A 19,288-nucleotide genomic window follows, 5' to 3' on the forward strand; every position below is an offset into this window, starting at 1 on the left:
TTGAAATTCATTTCAAAAGTGTAACATTCTATACTTTGTTATACAAAAATCAAGACTTATATTATTTATTTCTTTTCTCAACAATAACTTAATAATACTACACAGCACATTTTATTTACTGTAGATCTTTATTGATAAGCATGTAAAAGAATTAAAGTGGAAAAAACTGTTTTGTGAATATTTAGAAATGGCATAATGCAATTTTGTTACAGAAATGAATAAACTACTTTTTAAATGTAGTAATCTGATTACAGGCCTCCATGTCGTTTTCTTCGCAATAACATTTTCTTGAAGTAAATTATATTGCTTTTAGCTATTAGGTCACGTAAGACCATCTATTGTAAATTAACTTCCGAGCATTTGAAATTGCCATTCAACTTGATTTCAAACGTTTTTGATGTAGACAGGAATAATTAATGGAACAAATAAATTAAGCGAAAATATAGAAGTTTTAACTAATTGTATCTGCAAATGTTACAAAATATTTGTTTGCCTAATTTTGTTATTATGTTAAAAAATATTTGTATAAAATTCTGTACGTTAAATCAGTAATTAAATACATACATGTGCGTGTACATAAAGAATTGTATACAGATAATTTATATAAAACCAGATAAAGCAAATTTTAGAAAGTATGAGACTGGTACAAAAAAAATTTAAAAATTATGTACCGTAACGAAAACATTGTTTTGCAGAAGGAGAAACTATGGATAGAAGACCGCCCTCAAGGCCTGAGGTCGACGATAGAAGACCGCCCTCAAGGCCTGAGGTCGATGATAGGAGACCACCTTCACGACCAGAGATGGACGATAGGCGGCCTGCCTCAAGACCAGAGATGGACGATAGGCGACCACCTTCACGACCAGAGATGGACGATAGGCGACCACCTTCACGACCAGAGATGGACGATAGGCGACCACCTTCACGACCAGAGATGGACGATAGGCGACCACCTTCACGACCTCGGATGGAACAGGACCCTATGGGAGATGAAGCCAATTATATGGAAACAACAGTATTCTTAAAAAGGAAAGAACAAGGATTTGGCTTCCGGATTGTGGGAGGACATGAAGAGGGCTCACAGGTATCAATCTAGTTTATCTTTTATTTCCTCTAGTTCTAGGATCCTGAGATAGGGGTGAAAATTGTATTAAAAAAAACTTCTCCCTATCATTTGCAATTTATTTTCATTTAGTGGGTGCGAGGCTGGCAGTCTCCTATTCCCAAATGTAGATTGAACAAAGATCTCTATAAAAAAAAAAACCACATGTAATATGAAAAAAAATGTGTAATTAACTGTCAAGTTAAGTTAATACAGTCAACTCTCCCAATACCGGGCTAGGCTACTATATCTGGTTTTCTAGAAACTCTGGATTTACGATGTCAAGAAAAGTCTCGTTTACGATGTCAAGAAAAGTCTCGTTTACGATGTCAAGAAAAGCCTCGTTTGGGAAAGTTTATACAAACTATGATGCTATGTGTTTTTTTTAAATTCTCATGCCTCATAATTTTCTCTTTTTTTTTATTGATTAGTAAACGATACTTGACATTTTGACACTGTTTTTTTCTAATACAAAAATAAAATTGACAGACTTGATTGATTAGATTGGAATTTTAAGACATATTTATTTTAAAGATTATTTTTGCATAACTTGAACAAAATGGAACGTTATAGGTCACCATATCTTAAAGCTGTTCCACATAGTGTAAAACGCTAAAAATTATGGCATACATGTTGTTTCGTATTAATCTATCCAATGCAAATTAACTAATGATCGTCCGAAAGCCATGTAAAAATGGAAACGATTTAAAGTAATGGATGGCATGCATTGCCAGCTGCTAGTCAGTGAAAAGCATGCTGAAGGAAAACAAGTTGTGTTGATTTATTAGCTGAACGTATTCCTTAGTTATTGCCAAACGGTTTGGAACTTAAAAGGATGCGCTTATTGCAATGAAATGTTTATTGCGAACATTAATAGCGATATTAGTGATATTGGTCCAAGAGGTATGCATACTGTAGTTCAATGCATGGAGATACGCCAACAAATGTATGTTAAATAAATTCCGAAATGTGAAAAGCAGCCTTTCAAAAAAAAGTTATGTAATTGACAGTTCATCAACATAACATCTTGAAAACTTAATCAAAGCCCCACAGGCTTTCGTTTCATAAACAGCTAACTTGACTAAAGATATTTAAAATTTTCTCTTACTTCGGTGTGTATGCTCCAAGGAGAGTATGTTAATTAAGACACATGCGTCAAACATTTAAACGACCTCCTTAGGCAGTTGCACTGTTTTGGAGACTCGATAGTTCAGAAGAAATTTGAGTAATATGTTTAAAAGTAATTAGAGATTACTGTAGAAGAAAACACATCCAAAAAAAATAGTTTACCAATTTTGTCATTATACTGGAAATGAAGATGTCCACTTAGCGTTGTTAATTAAACTCTTAATTATAAAATGATGTTCATTTTCTTTGATGTAATTTGTTATTTGATTTTTAAGTATGCTAAAATCTGCTGAGTACCATCATTTACTATTAAAAGTGTCACTGAGGAAATAAGTACTTTACGTCTTTCTCGTTTAAGATCTTAAGAAAACCAATTGTGATTAAAGTTCATTGTTGATTCTGTTATATTTATTTTTTAATTATAATAAAATATATATTAAAAAATTAAAAACTAATAAAAAGAAATAATTCCTTAACATTAACAATGTTTTCTTGAAGTAATTAGTTAAAAACTCTTACAAAAAAAATTTATAAAGCTAAAAATTATGTTTGTTGTATGTTCCTGATTTTTTCCAAAAAATGTTTTCTAATTACTTAAATATTCTTATTATTATCAACTTCTCTCAAAATTAAAAAAATACACCTTTTCTACTTATTAAATATTTATTAATTGGTCATGTCTCGATCTGCAGTACCAACAGATTTTTTTTTTCTGTTATTCATATTTTAGATTATGAAATTTATTATCATTTTCTTCAATGCATTTCTTTTCTTTTTTATTTGTGTTAAGGCTCGCCCAACACAAGATGTTACAAATATCTTTCAGGGCTTTTGCCTTCATTTTCTGATATACTTTTATAATTCTGTACAATCCTGTTTCTTGTTTTCCTACTGTATGTATTCAGATTTTGTAAATAAATGTCTATTGAATTGAATTGAAAAAAAAACTCAACTCCTATGTTTGGCATGTTGCTTTTAATTACTATGTTAATATGTTATTTTCAAAATAGGTTTCTATTGGTGCTATAGTCGCCGGTAGTGCCGCCCACCTTGATGGACGACTGTTGACCGGTGATGAGCTACTATATGTTGATGGACAATCCGTGATTGGTTCTTCCCATCGTAAGGTCGTGAACTTAATGGGTAATGCCGCACTTGCCGGAAGAGTATCGCTTGGTATTAGGAGAAAACTTCCTGCAAATGGTAAGATATGAAATACGATTCTGGGTACAGTATCATAGGGTCTGTTTCTGCTGAAAAAATCAAAATAATCGATTTTTTCCAGTCACCGCTAGGCCTATAGGCTATATATTTCTACCGAAACAAGTCAACAGACAACAGGTCTAAAAAAGGACATGTAAAACATCGTTAGCCTGGACTGGTGGGATGTAACGGTGTACTTGTAACACAGAATCGTGGAGTCTCTTGGTATAATTCTCCCCCACAAAATAATAAATTCAAATGTTTAACATTTGATTGTTATTCGGTCTACATCGCGATCGTTGTTTTGCTGATCGTCATCGATATCGCGCAATCAGACAGCATGCTTTGTGACATGAATGAGTTTGCCATACTCTAGAGGTCAAAGTGGGGTCAATAATCGCTATTTGTGTTGCAGCTCAAAACTGCTCCGAAATAATCGGTTAAAACAAGAAATAATTGATTAAAACACGCAGTGGATTGAGTGTTTTTAACCGGTTATTTTTAATCTGTTATTTTATTTTGCGTTGTTTCTGCTGCCAAAAAACAATCGATTAAAAAAATAAACGGTTAATAATCGATTGTTTTTGCTCAGCAGAAACAGGCCCATAGACAAAGGCTGTGATACAGTGGCATTTATGTGTCACATGTTTGCCTGTATCATAAGCCTAACCAATAACCGTAACAAACACATGATTTACATATGTAAGTGGTCATCTTTTTTTTAAATAAAGGAGTTCAATCTACACAATTTATCTATAATGTTATCTATAATAATATAATTCATCATTATCTCAACTTGTTTTTGTTAGCTGCGCCGTTAGATGATAGAAGTCCTATGACGAAAAGACCTCCATCAACTACGTCTCAGGGATCCGATCCCCATGTCACTTACCCCTACGACATCAACCTGAGTAGGCGTGACACTGAAGGATTCGGCTTTGTTATCTTATCTTCAACTTTACAGTCTGGATCCAAAATAGGTATAGTTATGTGATCTATATATTGCATATTTTCTAATTTGACTTGTTTATTTGTGTACAATATAGTAGTTTAAACAAATCCCACACACTTGCTTGGGTCAGGCCTAGTTCAAATCTTGATCTAATACCACTATTCATTCGTACTAGTACACATACACAGCCACTGCTCATAACTGGGCCCTCTGGAAGAACAGTCTTTAACTGACGAAGCTACCCAGTTTAAATAATAATATATATACTGTATATAAAGCTTTGTCTACACTATCAAACTTTATGTGTCAAAAAAATGTGATGTGCCCATATATGGACATGATGATGTCATATCACTACCATATTTAAGCATAGCACTACCATATATAGGCACATCAAACTTTTTTTAATCCAATCAAGCCAAGCTTTTCCAAAATTGTTTGTACATTATCATTTAAATGCCCAAGACACAATAACACTTTGTTTGGATATGGGAAAGGCTATATCATTTTTCTGAAATTGTATTTTGTTTATGATTAAGAATCTATGGAAATTCAATTTTGTACTTTTTCAAATGTCTTGGCTATTTTTATGTTTTATTTGCCAAAAGTTTCACAAATTCTTATTTTCATTTCTTTTATATTTCAAAATGAATTTAATTAATTTTTGCTACATATTTTGCTTTTTGGGAGTTGATTGTGGTTGCCATAATAAGGGCTTCTTATATATGTATTAATGTTAGTTTTATGTGAATTATGGTGTATATATTTTCATATTTGATAATTTAAATTTTAAACTGAAATAACTTTAAAACTGATAAGAATTTAATATTAGGTTTATGCTATAAAAAATATATACAGTACAAGATTTTATATTAAATGCGTAAAAAGATGCTCACATATTCAGGAAAAATGATTTAAAATATTAATAACCTACAGTTCATACGTATATTTTTATACAATAAAATAATATATCTAGAGTTATAATCTACCAATTAGACATTAATGACGTTATCACCGGCCTGTTCCAGAGTTTCTATCATATAGCAATCTACAGTTTATTTTATTATTAACATTATATTACTTTTTTTGCACTTGCCAATCACACGGTCAAAAAGTGGCAATAATCAGTTTTCAGTTTGAGTGATAGAAAATAAATGTCCAGGTGTGGTCAATACAAAAAGACTGAATATGGCTTTTTAACAACAAAATGTTGCTAATTAATATAATATTGATTACTAATAATTGCCAATTGATAACTTGATAAGATTTAAAACTGTTTTGTTTTTGTCTTTTAATTTTTTTGTTTGTTGCTGAACTGATTGTTGTCTGTGTGTTTTTACCGATTGTGTTCAGGGCGTATTATTGAGGGCAGTCCTGCGGATCGTTGCGGGCAACTTAGTGTTGGTGATCGGCTTATAGCTGTTAATAACATAGACATTACAACGATGCACCACAAAGATATAGTCAATATGGTGAAGGATACGGGCAGGACTTGTACTCTTACTATCGGATCTCCAGGTAAAGATGGATGCGTCTTCATTCCTTCACTCTTTTCCCAAATTTCTCTTATCATTCCATCTTTTTTCCTGCTTGTGTATTACTATCCTATCCATCATTTCATATTTTTCCATCTTTTTTCCTGCTTGTGTATCACTATCCTATCCATCATTTCATATTTTTCCATCTTTTTTCCTGCTTGTGTATCACTATCCTATCCATCATTTCATATTTTTCCATCTTTTTTCCTGCTTGTGTATCACTATCCTATCCATCATTTCATATTTTTCCATCTTTTTTCCTGCTTGTGTATGTCCTATTCACTCTTTTTCCATATTTCTTATCCTTCCATCTTTTTTCCTGCTTGTGTATCACTATCCTATCCATCATTTCATATTTTTCCATCTTTTTTCCTGCTTGTGTATCACTATCTTATCCATCATTTCATATTTTTCCATCTTTTTTCCTGCTTGTGTATGTCCTATTCACTCTTTTTCCATATTTCTTATCATTCCATCTTTTTACCTGTTTATTAACACTATCCTATCCACTCTTTTCCCATCATTTCATATTTTTCTACTACTCTGGAAAAAGCAGCTGAAACATCAGAGAGCTACACTACTGAAGTGATGGAATACTTTTCCATTTTCTTTTTTTTCCACATTCCTCATCATTGTTGTTGCATCTCCATTTTTCCGTCTTATTAGATATGGCTTTATACTATAGTGTGTAGAGTGCTTGCTGCTACTGTGTTGTACCATTCCATTACTACCCTAGCTTCCGCACTTTTCCTACATTATTCCACTTTCCTTGTCCGAGTTTTGCGACCACAAAAAACTGTTATTTTAATGTACTATTAGGACAGTCGTAAACTCATTAAGGTCAACAAAGGTGAAGAAGTTATTACAACAGATAAAATAAATAAATTCCAAAATACTAATCAGATTTCCTGGTGTCTTGTTAATGTCTTTTTACTTTTCTTTAATATACTTATTAATATCCCACTTTCATTATTAATATTAGATAGCCTTCACTTTTTCCTACATTGTTTTTTCAATTTAATATTCAAACTCCTTTCCATTTCTGACCTCATTTTTAAATCTGTATCTAGTCACTATGCATGAGTATTATTCTTTTCTATTTTCTTTTTGCATTCATTTACTTATTTTTATTTTTCACTTTTCTTTTGAAGGAAAATACACTTTTATTTTATATAATAATTACACAGTAAATAGCATTTCACATGTTTAATTTTTAATAATTTTACATAAAATCTGTAACATCAACACCAAATAAAAGTTTATATATACAATTCCAAATAACTATTTGTACTTGGTATGGGTTTAGTGGGGTTTGTATTGTGTGTATAGTCATGTCTGCTTGTACATGGTTATTTTAATAAGGGTTTGGTTTGTTCGATGGTTATGAATGCTATTTAAAGGGCAATGGAGTTTTCAGTTTCAATATAAACATAATATTTATTTTTAATCTTATGTTTTATTGTACAGAAATCGCCTCAGGAGGAAGCTCACCTAGGGTAAGTTACTTTTAATGTTTTTGTATATGTATAATATTCCTGAAATATTTCATGAGTTTAATTTGCACATCATGTCAAGCAGTATGCTTTTATCACTGTAGAGTTTTATATTTTTTGGTCTTCTTTTAAAGGGCTCTGACAGTATGGTGAATGCTTTAGCAATGCCTGCAGATATAAAAGGAAGCGATGCAAGCTTAAGACCATCAAGTGGACAAAAATCACCAGAAAAAATGTAAGTACTGGCTAAATGTATGCCTTACAAATGATGTCATGTGTTATTTAAAAGTGCAGTTGCAATACTGAAGCAAATTGTGTAGTTTTAATGCATTAAGACACCTTAACAGGTCAAGAATTTCATCTTTGCCTTTCAATTATTTTTAATGACACTATTTCATTATCAGGTACCATGATGAAAAGCTGCGAGGGCAGGACCCAAGACAAAGGCAGCCAAGTCGTTCATCAGATATTGGACCATCTTCACCAAGTAAAGGTCCAATTCGAAGAGACCCATCTTATCCTGGTAACCCAGCATACAGGCGAGAGGATCCACGTCTCGCTCATGGGCCACCCCCACAAGTGAATGGAATAGACTATCGTGATTCATATTCAAAACCTGATCATGGAAGGTATCCACCACCAGGTGGCCCTTCGTACGGCCCTGGGTACAGAGAAGGACCACCATATAGGGATGGCCCATCACCGTCATACAGAGACGGGCCACCACCTCATCGTGATGTACCGCCCTATCGAGATGGCCCATCACCATCATATAGAGGAGATGGTCCACCTTACTATAGAGATGGCCACCCACCTTTTCGCGATGGTGCTTCCCCATATTGGGATGGCCCTACATATAGAGAGGGTCAGCCACAACATAGGGATGGACCTCAAGGTAGACCTAATTCACGGCCGGCACCAGATAGATACGCACCCATGGACAAAAGAGGCAAACATCCTCCTTCACCAGATAGAGGACCTGGCCGGAAAACACACCCTTATGATAATCGACGTGAAGACTTTAATCACCCTTCAAACGATCGATTCAGCGACCAGTACCCATATCCAGAACGTAAAACATACTCACCATCAAATCCTGAACGTTGGCAGGATGGCTACCATACATCACCACATCCTAGACGACACCCACCTCCTCATGTAGTGGATGATAGAAGGCAGAAGAATTCACCCATGGCAGATAGGAAGGGTTATCCAAGTCCAAAGTCAAGGTCACGAGAGGCATCATTAAGTTCACTCGTTAGTTCGCCACAGGTTAGTATGGTCATTCCAATAATACTCTCCTAAAAGAGCTGCTGCAATTATCATTATTATATCAGGGTTTGGGAGGCATTCCTGACATCTTTCTGGTCGTGGAACAAGTCTTCTTAAAAACTAGAATATAAACTACTTTTGAGTTCTATATGTCCTATTTTATTTGTAGAATGAAGTTGATACCGGAGGATATTTTAATGTTGTCTTAGAGAAGGGAACAACAGGCTTTGGCTTCAGTATCCGAGGTGGACGTGAGTATCAAAATACACCAATCTTCATCCTTAGAATGGCACCTGAGGGCCCAGCAGGGAAAGATGGAAGGATAAAGGTAAGATTTGCAGGTGGTAGAGAATGCTTACTTTAAACTTTGGTTCTTTTCACTATGTAAAAACTTCAAATTTTAAAAAAAATGTTATTACTGTACCTTTTAAACATGTTTTCAAGGCCTGCTTTGTTAAAAAGATCAAAACATCATTTGTCCAAAACACTTGCGATTTCGCTCACAGACAATTCAACTCGATTTTAATAAAATTGTCTTCAATAACTTTTGCCTTTAGGTTGGCGATCACCTTCTTGAAATCAATGGTCAAAGTACGGAAAACATGCTGCACACAGAAGCTATTGACGCCATTAAGAGAGGAGGTACACGATTACATCTGATACTAAGAAGGGATGAAGTGTCACCAACGCTAGGTATGTTCTATCTTATATTGAACTGTATTTTGTCTTTTAATATTTTTCAATGACAAAACTCATCAATCAAAAAAAAATGTGTAAAATTTGTATTTTAATATACTTAGCAATTAGTAGTGTTATTTGATCGTTGAAGATTGTAGCTTTATATGGCATTTTCTATCCAATATTAAGGTATTAAATCCTGTACTTAAACATAGAAATGTTAATAGTGCAAGTAATTAAATCACTGTACTCTCTTTGTGTTGTTGAAACATATTCCTTGTATGTATTAGAATAGTAAAGTACACACATTTGACCACCTGTATTCTTTCTTAGCATAGTATAAAACATCCATTTGGTTTTCTCCTTTGTTCCTTTTTACCTAAGCCGAGTTTCCACAAGTGACTTTGTTTGCACAAAAATTAGGTTAGGTGCCAACACTAAAACCTATAGCCTAAGCACTCTGCTGACTTTCTTTGCAAATACTTTTATTATTGTTTTAGAATCTATGAAAAGGTTTATATTTTAAATCCATATTTAGACATTGTTATTGTATTCTAACCCTTTATCTGTTTCTGCACAGTGTGAACATGCTGGAATTATCCCCATAAATACATCTCACATGTAGGTACCTAAATACTGCCCTCATTTGACTTTACACTGCTATGCTGCCCTCTCTTGTCTTGGTTGAATGAATGTTCAATGAATGATGGTTTTAAATGTGTATTAATAATAGCATGCTGTTATAATATTGGAATCTATACAATAATTGATTGGTTTAAATATTGATTGAATCTGATTGATTGATTGATTGAATTCCTGATTGACATTAATTGATTGAATAAGTGCTATTTGGATTGAATTTAATGAACACTTTTGAATGCTGTGAATTGAATTTTAATTTTTTATTTAAACCATACCTCCATGTTTAAACTAAACCATACAAAATCGTCATGTTCAATGATTAAAAAAAAAAGGTTAGGTTATAATATATAGCTTTAAGATATGAGGTAATAAGAATTTTATAATAGCAAAAATGTTTCACTTTTTATTATTTGTAATCAGTACCTAGTTGTGTACGTATTACTGCACTACTATCTATTTAATGGGAACACTATTTTACAGTATTTGATTTGAGACTTTGTGATTCTTGTTGAATGTATCGAAAAATAATATTGTATTTACAGTGATATTATTATATATATTATTTTTCTTTGTCTTATTTTTCTTTCTGAATGTTTTATCTAATTACAATTTTTTGTTAAACCACTAGTAATATTACTTTCTTTTGTTGTTACTTTACACTATGTTGCTATCTCTACACAGTTTTAGGAACAGAGAATAATCACCTGAAGAGGGCGCTGTCTCCGTCGATGGTAAGCTCTGGACCACCGGGGGCTTGCAGTGAATAGGCAGACATGAAATATGATAATTAATTTTTCATTAACTTAGCATTGATTGCTAATTTTGAAGTGGGAAATTTGAAAAAGAAATGAATCCATTGAAGCGTGCAGTAAAAATTGAAATTATTTTAAACTTTAACTTTTAAAGATTTGGACCTCAACCAAACTTCCATAGGCCCACATTCTAGCATATATTATGTTAATAAAACTTTTATTAAGGCAGGTACATCTGCATTAGTTCTAGCATAGACTCCTCTTAGCCCAAGCCAAACTAAGAATTCATTAAAAATTGAATTTCGCCTTTATTATACAAAGACAAAAACACCAAGCTATCACCCAAATTAAGTTGGTTGTCTCTACATTTTCCACTTTTCAGCGTAACCGGAGGTCGTATATTAACGGATACTAAGCGTTTTGAATCATCACAACATGTAGGCTACCCAACATCCAAATTATTTTCGCTTTGCAATCTACTTAAGCTACTTTACTTCCGCTTAAGTCTTTTAAGCTAATTGTATTTTTGTCGTTTCCATTTAGCTACTGTATCTTCAAATTTCTCACTTCAATGAAACCACTTAAAACTCTAAACTTTCTGTGCCTAGCTACATAATATATATATTCTTTTATATGTACAGACGTAAATTGTATGTTATATTTAAATTTTAGCATGAATGTGACTTGTAGTTGAATGTCATTGTTATTTCAATAACCATATCTGCAAAAACCCAAAATAATAATAAATAAATAATTAATAATAAACAAACTAATTCATCCACTACGTTATATTATTTCAAATGTTTGATCAAAATCTCAAGAATCAGCGTCAAAATCATTTATTAATTTGCAATTATTCTTAGACATTTTATATTATTTCCAATCCCAATTGATGATTAATCCCTGTTAGTCTGTTACTAATCTTATATATCCAATATCGGTGCAATTGAATGCTAATCTCACTTAATCTACATGTAAATTAGTTAATTAGCCACCAAAACATCACAATATATTTATTGGTAAAATAAGTTTTTCCTAATAATTAGTAAAATATTTAAATTAATAACATGTGTACTATACAGAAATATGCAAATTTATTTAAATGTAACATGTGTACTATACAGAAATATGCAAATTTATTTAAATGTATAAAATCACATACGTTCAATGTTGGTGAAGGCTCTATTCTTTTTTCTCTCTTCGTTAATATATTCTTGAACCATGCAAATGATTTTATAATCAGACACAAACTTTAGAAAATTATGATATCAATTATTTGTATGGTTTTATGACTATTAAGAGAAACGTTGTATTGCAATCCAGTCAGCAAGAAAATGGTCTGCTATATCTGTATAGTATTTTTACTCTTAAGCGTCTTCCACACCTTCTCCAGTTTGGTTCCGGCAAATAAAATCGCATCTCATCGGCAATCATTGGCTGCTCGAAGCCACACATGGTGTGTCGTAAAAACGAAAAGTCGCCGATGCTGTATGCGCAATCTGACGCGAACCTGAACAGGAGCCAGACCGGAGCAGGTGTGAAAGATGCTTTACTGTACGTCTTTAACTAAATTACTGTATTTTGCTTTCAGAATGTCAGAATGTAACTTTTCATCTTATTCAATAAACTTCATTGCTATTTGTTAAGGATCATGTCAAATTATTCTACTGCAGTTACTGCAGTATACATACTGTTTACAACTACACATTGTTTATGCAATTATTTAGCCACATTTTTTGGCTAATGATTCAAAATGTTTATTGCAGTAAATGTCTCGTAAACGTCTGTATTTTATACAATATGATACAACATTAGAGTACAAAAATGTATACTGTGCACAGTAAAAAAAATGTTGACATGATCCTTTATATGTATGTTAACTAATTGATAACATGTTTAATATTTCTTTCCTTCCTATGTCAATTGTTAATGTCTTCTCATCCATGTAACCATGTTCTATTAACTCCATTATGGATGCATCATTTTGTAATAAATATTTATATTTTTTCAATATTGTATATAATGCACTGACATACCTTAACTTTTGAAACTAAATAAAATTGTCAAAAATAAACTTAGAAAACAAATTTTTAAGAAAATATAATCGTCAATAAACTTTTTAATTGTTCATGTATCAAATATTTATCTGGCAACCAATAAAAAAATCGTGATATTTTAAATAAGTTTCAAAATGTAAGGATTGTCAGTGCACCTAATGCTATGATGAATTTGCATTATTTTGTAACATAATGTTTTTAATATTTTAATGCATTAATAGTTTTTGATGTGAATGTTATAATTACAGTTCTTGCAATTAAACCCCATAAGTTTACTCTAATTTGAATTAAACTTATTAATAGAACAGCTATATATATATTCAGCAACTAAAGACAATTTGTGCAGTTCTTCTGCTAACCTTTTTACCTCTTCTGATAACCTGGTTAATTATTTTGATTACCTGGTTAACTCTTTTGATATCCAGTGTTGACACTTGGTTAACTATTCTGATAACTTGGTTATTACTGTTCTGGTTACTTGGTTAACTTTTCTGTTAACTTGGAACACTTTGATAACCTGGTTAGCTTTTTTTGATTCCGGTTACAGAGACTGGTAAAGAGAGGTGGATTTTATAATAATCTGTAATACAACATATTGCACAGGGATATCAGGAAAATTCTGCACAAAGAGCACTATATATATTGTACTTAAAAGGGATGTTGGTCAACTAGACTATGATGTTTTTCAAATGTATAACTATTGATTTAATACTATTGTTGTATTTTCCAGAGCGTACCATGAATACCCAGACGCCAACCCCAATGTACAGAAACCCATTGACATCCCAGTCAGGACCCGGACCCAAGACCCCTGTAGATGCTAGTGGTGCTAAAACCTTTGACCACTGGACTTATCGTAGTTTACCAAGAAATATACGATATTGAGGAAATTAAAAGACTAAAAGTTTTTGTAGTTTACAACATACAGAGATTTCCTCCAATGAAAATTCGTGTTGGAACAGTGTTTGATTTCCATATTTGGGATTGTATATAGTACCCAATGAAAATTATATTACATCAACTCTTGGTAATAATAACATTATATTTGTATGGAATGTTTAATCAAAATGTCTGTTTATATCAAGCTATTCCATATTTGGTTAAGGTACTGTTTATCCAATAGAATTGACTGTTGTATCAGCTATGGTGTGAAGTACTTGGTTGTGTTGGAGCCAATAGAATTGGCTGTTCTATCAGCTATTGGTGAACAATTCCATATTTAAGATGTTAGTGCCAGCTGTTCAGAATTGCAATAGAGGACAGGGGAAAACACAGTACTTTGTATTTTGTAGAGATTATACATGATAATACTGCCAAAAGTTTGCTGCAAAAGAGGATTTCTTTTTGTTTGATAAAGTAACATCGTGCTCCAACAAGCTGATAGATGAGGTTGTGGTATGCCATGGATTGAACTGAATGGAGCCAAGTTGTAATTGGTTGAAACAACACTAACTTATGATTGGTTCAAACAATACCAACTTATGATTGATTCAATTAACATCAACTTATGATTGGTTCAACTAACAACAACTTGTTATTTGTTGAAACAATGACAACTTATGATTGGTTGAAATAACATCAACTTGTGATTGGTTGAAATAACATCAACTTGTGATTGGTTAAAACAAACTTGTGATTAAGTGGAATCATGTAAAAGATTGGACATAGTATTCAATAATTGTTGAGATGAATTAAGTGTAGAAAAAGAATCTTTTCTTGATTGGACCAGTGAAGTTTGAGCCACGATTTTAAAACACAATGTTCAAATTGAAAAACATTGCAAGGAGTCAAATGATAAGATTAACTGATAAATCATATTCCATGATTCTCTCTTCGAAAGAACGCAGAGATTTGATTGGGTAATACTGATAGTGTTTATTTGTCATGTGACTTTGTAAGAGTGGTGTTTCTATGTTTTTAACCGCTCTCTTTGTCGTACATGGAACGAATAGGAATTTTTTAGGATATTATGGGTTGTATATTGGAGTATAAAGAAGGTTTTAGATAAGAATGGTGTTAAAATAACTAATGAATTATACAATTAAAATGCTTATTGCTGGTTCCCCAAAAATGTAATTTTCTTAACTTTAGCATGCATACCTTAGCTCTACTGCATACAGTATGGACTACTGCATGCATACCTTAGCTCTACTGCATACAGTATGGACTATTGCATGCATACCTTAGCTCTACTGCATACAGTATGGACTACTGCATGCATACCTTAGCTCTACTGCATACAGTATGGACTACTGCATGCATACCTTAGCTCTACTGCATACAGTATGGACTACTGCATGCATACCTTAGCTCTACTGCATACAGTATGGACTACTGCATGCATACCTTAGCTCTACTGCATACAGTATGGACTACTGCATGCATACCTTAGCTCTACTGCATACAGTATGGACTACTGCATGCATACCTTAGCTCTACTGCATACAGTATGGACTATTGCATGCATACCTTAGCTCTACTGCATACAGTATGGACTACTGCATGCATACCTTAGCTCTACTGCATACAGTATGGACTACTGCATGCATACCTTAGCTCTACTGCATACAGTATGGACTATTGCATGCATACCTTAGCTCTACTGCATACAGTATGGACTATTGCATGCATACCTTAGCTCTACTGCATACAGTATGGACTACTGCATGCATACCTTAGCTCTACTGCATACAGTATGGACTATTGCATGCATACCTTAGCTCTACTGCATACAGTATGGACTACTGCATGCATACAGTATTCCACGTATTGTTAGTGAAATGTAATAAAAAAAAAACTTGTTCTCCGAAAGGGATCTGTTTTGTTATCATAATTAATTAGCCTATTATATCTAAAACGCATTTATAGCATGTAAATGTATCCATATTTCTATTATTTTAACTCTGTAAAATATATATAATTATGTAGTAACTTTTAATTTTAATTTTTTTTTTTTTGTGCTTGTAATTTTTAAAGTTTTGCCATTTTTATTGACCATACATTTTTAAAACAACATGTATAATTTCTGTTTTATAATTATTATTGTATAATAATTTTATTTTATACTTTATGTAACATTGTAATAGTTTGATCAAAATATTCGCATTCATAATTCTTTTAGTTTTAAAATTAAAAATTGTGATATCGAATTTATTATTATTTAAATGTCAGGTTTTTTTTCCTATTTTGTTTTTTCTGTATTTGGAAAATTATTGTTTTTTGTCTTTCACTAAAGTCGTGTTCTTATTCTGTAATTGGATTAACTTTACTATTATTTTATCCTATGACTTTTATTAATATTTCATATGGGGAATAAAACAAATCAAAATGTTACACCAGCAATCAAAATAGAAAAACTTTTTAAACATACTGAAAATCAGTTTTAATATACCACAGAATTTATTCTTTAAATTTAATATAAATAATGTGATGATTTGTGATATATTAAAATCATTATTTGTAAAATAAAGGTAGGCTGAAATTCATTTTTGTACAGTACAGTTAGATAAATCATTGTTATTGTAAATATACTTTAAGATTATCTTGGATAAGAAATTGACAAAGGTGTTTCTGCTGGATAAAATGAATCTGTTCCATATAGAAAGAATGCAATATTCCAGTTTAATAGTAGCCATTTTGAATTACCATAGTAACCGACAACAAACTAATTATCATATTTATTTGCCATGATTTTAGAAACATTCCCAACTGTCGAATTCCATTTAGAGTTAGATACTGAATTCAAATATCAAATATAGTTAGGTAGGTCATTATTTTAATCTGCTACTGCACTATTCATTTTGATAATGGGGATGACGCCTTTTGTTGTTCATGGTTGATCCAAATGATATATTTGATTTTCCAATTTATTGCACTGGAACTTTGTAAAACTCCGATTTTACCACAAGTCTATCATAATGTATTGGATGATTTTAATTTTACTAACATAAAAATAAAACACCATTATTTGATACCATATCTGACCTAGTATATTCTTACCAAATGTATTCATAAAACGTGGAATTGGAGTGTAGTTATAATAATAAAGGGAACTGTGTCATAATTCTTCTACTTCAGTCACTGCAGTTAACTACATTTCGTTTATGCAAGTAGCAAGCATACAGGCTCTTTTGTTGGGTAATCACAAACAAAGCTTAGTTCCAACTACGACGCAAGGACGAAAGCGCAATGCAAGCGAGTTGACCAATGGCAAACGACAATTCAAATAATCCATCGCTTGTGATTGGTTAAATTACTTGCGTTTCGTCCTTGCAAACGAGTTGACCAATGGCTATTGAAAATTCAAACAACCAATTGCTTGTGATTGGTTAAATTACTTGCGTTTCGCTTTCGTTCTTCGGGTCGTCCTTGCAAGCGAGTTGACCAATGGCTATTGACAATTCAAACAACCCATTGCTTGTGATTGGTTAAATTATACGGTGTAGATGATAACTTTCTCCATGGGTGGATTATACTAGGACCAGATATGATGATATTCAAAATCTGATGGACGTTCATTTATTTGTGTTTCAAAGTCATTGTTGTTGTGAGATTTTGGGTGCATTTATTGTAAGATTTTGTTTACAACTGTATGCGATACAATATTGTACAGTCACTTTTAATATGCCAAATATAATTTCTTTACATATAAATGTAGTGTAATTGTCTTTGTTCTATCGTTATATGCTGGATAAAGCTTTATAAAGAAAGAATGATGGATGGGTAAATGATGCATCATTTTCTAGCAAATTCCTGTACTATAGTACAGGGATTTGATCGAAAAATGGGCGCCAAAAAATGTACTAAAAAGCAATTATTATTCCCTAATATTTCCATTATATAGAAACCAGTCATGTCCAAAACAGATTATCAAAATGTTCCTATTCGACAACATATCTGTGCTATAGTACATGAATTTTGTCGGAAAATAAGTGAAATATTAACTTTTTATAGAATCATAGTAAGCAGTTTTGTCGAAAAATAAAAGGGTTGAAAATTGGCCATTTTTTAACCATACATCGAGATCATTTAAAAAAATTCAATTTTTATGCAATAATAATAAATATTTCTATAATTATATGCATTTTATCGTCATCTTATGGTGTCAAGGTAAGTAGTTATTTCGAAAAAATAAAGAGAACAAATTGGCTTGCCTATTTTTTATTTTCAAACATGAACAACTATTAAGTAAAGCTTAGTTCCCACTATGACGCAACGCAAGGACGTAAACGCAACGCAAGCGTGTTGAACAATGACCAGCGACAGTCGAAAATTCATCGCTTGTGATTGGTCAAATCACTTACGTTGCGTTACGTTCTTGTATTGCGTCTCTAGTGGGAACCAAGCTTTGCGAACAATCTCTATGGAATGACGTATTAGTTTTTTTTTTATGGAAACGAAGGTGGACATCGACAACACATTCCCAATTACGGAAAGAAAAACACGAGTTACACGGAAACGTAAACAGTACAGAGACAAAGACGAAAACGGGGAGAGACAAGAAGCACGGTGCGAGCAGAACAATGTGCATGTTTTTTAGCGGAATTCAGGTGAGTCATCAACATTCCAGAGTGACGTGATATCCAATCACGGTGTGGGTTAATTTGCATATCCAGCAGATCGACGCGTAAGCGTGTATACGCACACGCTCGTCATTCGTCGTCGACTAAGCAGCGGAGGAGGGTGTGAATGGATAGTGGCTTAAAGCGGGTACGTACTTACTTATTATTACATCATTTAGGCCTATTATTATGTTTATTTTTTAATTAAAATCTATAGTTATGTTTATTCTATTCATTATAGGCTTCATTAAAGAACAAACATTAGCTTAAATTGCACATTTTGGGGATATTTTCCCGTTACAAAACATTGACCACCACGGTGCACTTGGCATGTTTAAAGATGGCGGTACCACCGAGTTGTATCTTGGCTCGTCGGTGCTGTTGAATTCCGACGACGCGGGAGTAGTTTTTACGTCCCGACGAGACGATTCGTCTGGTCTGGCCTTTCGTCGTACGACGCTGATTGTGTTGGCCTTTAGTTGCCGTGCCTATGTTGTCCAACTTAATTTTGTAGTCTTTACTACTCATTATGTGCTCGGTTTATATACTCAAATAAATTAATATAGCCTATACAGATTTTAAGATATTTTGTCTTCTATTAACTTAATGCAATGATAATTATACATAACATGAAGTTAAAATTATGAATAATAGAAATTACGGCCGCCGTTTATTTAGTAAAGATCGCACTGATTTTTTAACCGATGTGATTTGCTTTACTTTTTTAATCCAATATTAATAACTTTTGTACTATTTAATTTCAATTATAGGCCTAGTTCTTTAAAATCATCACATTTTTTATGTTTTTATATAGGTCGTACTCATCTAACGGTTGATATTGACCGTGTTTTATAAATAAAAACTCAAAATTCAAAACGACAAACTGAAGTCGCTTGACATTTACGCCTTG

General features: G+C 32.6%; 1 protein-coding gene across 6 annotated transcripts in view; it reads left to right on the top strand.

The window, feature by feature from the left end:
- LOC140059608 (membrane-associated guanylate kinase, WW and PDZ domain-containing protein 3-like) overlaps positions 1 to 17,453 on the top strand; it is a 99,676-nt gene extending 82,223 nt beyond the window's left edge. For 3 of the 6 annotated variants that reach the window (XM_072105581.1, XM_072105585.1, XM_072105586.1), the window contains 10 exons: positions 696 to 1,084; positions 3,241 to 3,433; positions 4,243 to 4,413; positions 5,739 to 5,903; positions 7,391 to 7,419; positions 7,551 to 7,651; positions 7,821 to 8,688; positions 8,858 to 9,016; positions 9,246 to 9,381; positions 13,548 to 17,453. In XM_072105581.1, coding sequence (XP_071961682.1) covers positions 696 to 1,084; positions 3,241 to 3,433; positions 4,243 to 4,413; positions 5,739 to 5,903; positions 7,391 to 7,419; positions 7,551 to 7,651; positions 7,821 to 8,688; positions 8,858 to 9,016; positions 9,246 to 9,381; positions 13,548 to 13,702 — 2,366 coding nt within the window. In that variant the 3' untranslated portion in view covers positions 13,703 to 17,453. Of the gene's footprint in view, positions 1 to 695; positions 1,085 to 3,240; positions 3,434 to 4,242; positions 4,414 to 5,738; positions 5,904 to 7,390; positions 7,420 to 7,550; positions 7,652 to 7,820; positions 8,689 to 8,857; positions 9,017 to 9,245; positions 9,382 to 10,689; positions 10,740 to 11,142; positions 11,198 to 13,547 lie in introns of all 6 variants that reach the window. The other 3 variants (XM_072105582.1, XM_072105583.1, XM_072105584.1) reach the window with 3 other exon arrangements.
- Positions 17,454 to 19,288: the final 1,835 nt, after the last annotated feature.

The sequence above is a fragment of the Antedon mediterranea genome, chromosome 9, assembly GCF_964355755.1.
Source record: "Antedon mediterranea chromosome 9, ecAntMedi1.1, whole genome shotgun sequence".
NCBI classification, from domain to species: domain Eukaryota; kingdom Metazoa; phylum Echinodermata; class Crinoidea; order Comatulida; family Antedonidae; genus Antedon; species Antedon mediterranea.